General features: G+C 38.4%; 1 protein-coding gene across 1 annotated transcript in view; it reads left to right on the top strand.

Annotated features, from left to right (window-relative positions):
• Window positions 1-2,666, top strand: part of LOC135213308 (uncharacterized) — a 103,671-nt gene extending 101,005 nt beyond the window's left edge. The window contains exon 8 of the mRNA XM_064247288.1: window positions 1,213-2,666. Within this exon, the coding sequence (XP_064103358.1) occupies window positions 1,213-1,883 (671 nt within the window). The 3' untranslated portion in view covers window positions 1,884-2,666. The remainder of the gene's footprint in view (window positions 1-1,212) is intronic.
• Window positions 2,667-3,413: the final 747 nt, after the last annotated feature.

Below are 3,413 nucleotides of genomic sequence, written 5' to 3'. Positions count from 1 at the left end.
TCAACTATTTTTCATAAAGTTGCTTTGCTTGATCAGTGAATTATTCCCTTGTTAATGATCCATGATGGAGCCTTACTGTTGCCCAGGAAAGGTTAGGAACGTAATCATGTGGATATTAAATGCACTTAAGAGTATATCATCATATTAAGAGCTGGGCTACTCGTTAATTAAGTCTTTTAAGTGGGATGGGACTTTTTAGAATGTTCTCAGTCATAAACGTAAGTAAATAACATTTATTTTTGGGTCATTTGAGTAATTTAGGACTACAGAAAATTTGGGGAATTGAATGTTTATAAATATAAAAATGCGTTTATATTTTCATGGGTTTTTTTTTATATTTATATTCATAAGAAATCAAAGTCGGTTGTCTGCTAAGTCTTGCAATTTTTAAGTAGATAAAACATAACCTAAATAAAAAGTGAAACTTGTTGAGCCCCAAAAAAATAAAAATGAATGATAAAATGAAATAGAAAAATAAAATAAATAAAAAATAATCTTTTAGCCTATTTTATCAAAACTTGGTCAAACTCTGCATCTGCAAGGCAGTAGTTTGGAGGTCGAAGTCCGACCCCGGACCATATTTTTGTCAATCCGTTTTCCATTCGAAATCTGGCAAAACTTTTTATTATATTTGTTTATTTTCTCTCGGCGACTGCGAAGAGTTTGAAATGGATTGCAACCGAATTGAATTCTTGGTGGACTTTTCCTTATTCTTTATAATAAGATTATAACGATTAGGATTTTCTACAGTTTCAGTATTTATATTCCTTTGATTTTTTCGTTTGTACTTTATTATATTATATTGGGTTCTTTATCTTTTTTTTCCTGGCTGCATAAATGTGGTTTTCGGTTCATTTTGAGCCGTCATTTTTTTTAGTGATTCTTGCATGTTTATATTTATGTGGTTTTCTGGTACTTTCTATGTTCAGATATGTGGTCATTGTCAGCAAAAACCAACATAAGATAATGAAACAGTATAATAGAGTACATCACTGATTTGTTTATCTCATTGCATTAGCTGCCTAAGAAGAATAGATTAAATGAAGATACATAGAATAAATTTTTGTTCTCTTAAGATTCCATACCGTTGTCTTGGGTAATAAGTTACCAGAGGATCTTCATTCATTCATTGTAATAAGTTGTAGAAGACCTAAGATTTCATGCCTTTGTCCTGAACATAATTTTGCTCTCCCTTCTTCGCCACTGTTATAGGCACTCCTTTGGGATACAGCACCTTAGGATCTCGGGGTCGCAGGATACTGACGTCGGAATCCGGCCTCCAGTACCAGCCCTTGTATCCCGACTACTCAAGGACCACGGCACTGGTGGAACCAGTAAGTCTGACGGACGGCCCTCAGGGCGAGACTCAAGAGCGCTTCCGAAGGAGTAGTTTCCACGGCCAGATGCACCGTGGAGTGGCAGGAGGAGGAGGAGGAGGAGGAGGAGGAGGAGGAGGACCAGGACCAGGCATCGCCCAGCACACGCCCCTGGACCTGCCCAAAACCGGGTCGTGCGTATTGCATAGGAACGACCTCCAGTCGAAAAGCGGACCAAATGTTGTTCAGTGCCCCCAGCGCGAGAATAGCCGGGTTGGGGCGGCAGGAAGTGTTGGTGGTGTAGGAGGAGTAGGGGGAGTTGGAGTAGGAGGAGGAGGAGGAGTAAATGGAGGAGGACCTCGAGTGACTTTCGCATCCCGGAAGTGTCGACGAGTTTTGTCGAAACGAACACCACAGACGTCGCCGGCAGCATGGCTTCCCAGCAAGGCTTGGCGACCCGCACCAGTCCAGAGCAGGTGGCCAACAGCAGTTTGTGAAATTATTGCAACAGGCTCGAAAGGGCGCTCTGTAAAACTCTCGTTGTTCTCCCATTACTTAAGCCTATGATCAAAACAGTTACCTACTTATACGCTCAGATAATGTGATTCGAAGTAGGCTGGATTGTCTGTAAGCTTACTGCGCAAACTGTATAAGAAATCTCATGGTAAATAATCATTGTTTTCCACGTTTCTATGGCTTCTGTTGAACAGCCATCCGTCTGTAAAAGAGACAGATCTATACATATCAAAGTGATTGAAGCATCAATTCCCTCTCAGAAATATAGTGGCTAGAGTATTATGAACATCCTCCTCCTCCTCCTCCAAGTATGATAACTCGCTGAGTCATCGTGATTTGCATTTTTCAGAAATGCGTTCCAATTACTTATTCTTTCCCGTGACTGAATGCATGCCTGTGATTCTCTGTGCTTCTGAATGTCAATTATGCATTCGTGTTCAAAGCATTATGGTGTGATTTTCTGAACAGTCTCTCCCAAAATCCCTTATAACACCCCCCCCCCCTCCCCCCCTCCCCCCTTCTCCATCCCTCATTAGTGACAAAAGATTTCTGCCAGTAAACATAAGGGACCCATTTCATTTCTTTTTAGGTATAAGAAGTAAGGCATTTGACCTAAAATAACGTTTTTTGGAACATTTCGTTAATAAAAAGTTTCAATAAAGTTGGTTGGTATTCATTTCCCGCAGAATGTCGCTACAGAAATTCTACGATATTACAGGAAGCAGTTTAAAATTCATAATACAAGATTTCATCTTTTATTTTTTCATAAAAATAAATGACAATGAAATGAAAATTTTTTAATTGTATTTCAAAGCAATAATGTCATACTATTACTGAGAGTGTAATTTACCTTACAAGCATTAGTTCGCATCGCAACCAAGTTTATATAAACATTCACAGCATAAACACATAACCTTTCAATTGTTTCTGACATTAATGTATTATTAATTTATACACGAGCTTGTTGGTGAACGACACACGCGCTGGAACCCGGGGCTGCTGTCTCCCCTACTTTCCCATTCCCATACCTACCCCGCCCCACCTAGACGAACAAATCGGTTTGCAGGGGGTGGGTGGCTGTTCCATGTCCCCCCTATTGTCACCTGTTGAGGACAAACAAGATCAGATCCTCTCGAAATTTATCATTATAATTTGTAATTTAATTGACATTGAATTATATAAAAAAGAAACTCGCTGAAGAGGTATTTTTCAAACCTCATTAGCAAACATGCCTAGCAGGCCATTCTTTCCCCTTTAATAAGAATTGTTATCGCTATATAATTAGTCCAAAGTGCTGACAAAAATGACGGCAATAGTTTTTATACAATTTAATTACTCCGTAATTATAAAACGTCGGTACATTATGTACATTACACTCATTAATTGCTTATGTAAGTTCATTACGTCGTGAATGACAGTAAATATGCATTAAAAATTTATCTTGGCCTCATATTCTGAGCGAAAACTATTACCGGCATTATAATTAGTAATTATTTTTTTTATATATATAAATACGGGCCAGTGTACATAGACCGTTAAAAATGTTGTTTTTATTTGGTATTAAATAATAATAAACTACAT

Source organism: Macrobrachium nipponense, chromosome 42 (assembly GCF_015104395.2).
Source record: "Macrobrachium nipponense isolate FS-2020 chromosome 42, ASM1510439v2, whole genome shotgun sequence".
In the NCBI taxonomy this organism is placed as follows: domain Eukaryota; kingdom Metazoa; phylum Arthropoda; class Malacostraca; order Decapoda; family Palaemonidae; genus Macrobrachium; species Macrobrachium nipponense.
This window is presented reverse-complemented; position numbering and strand designations above follow the sequence as displayed.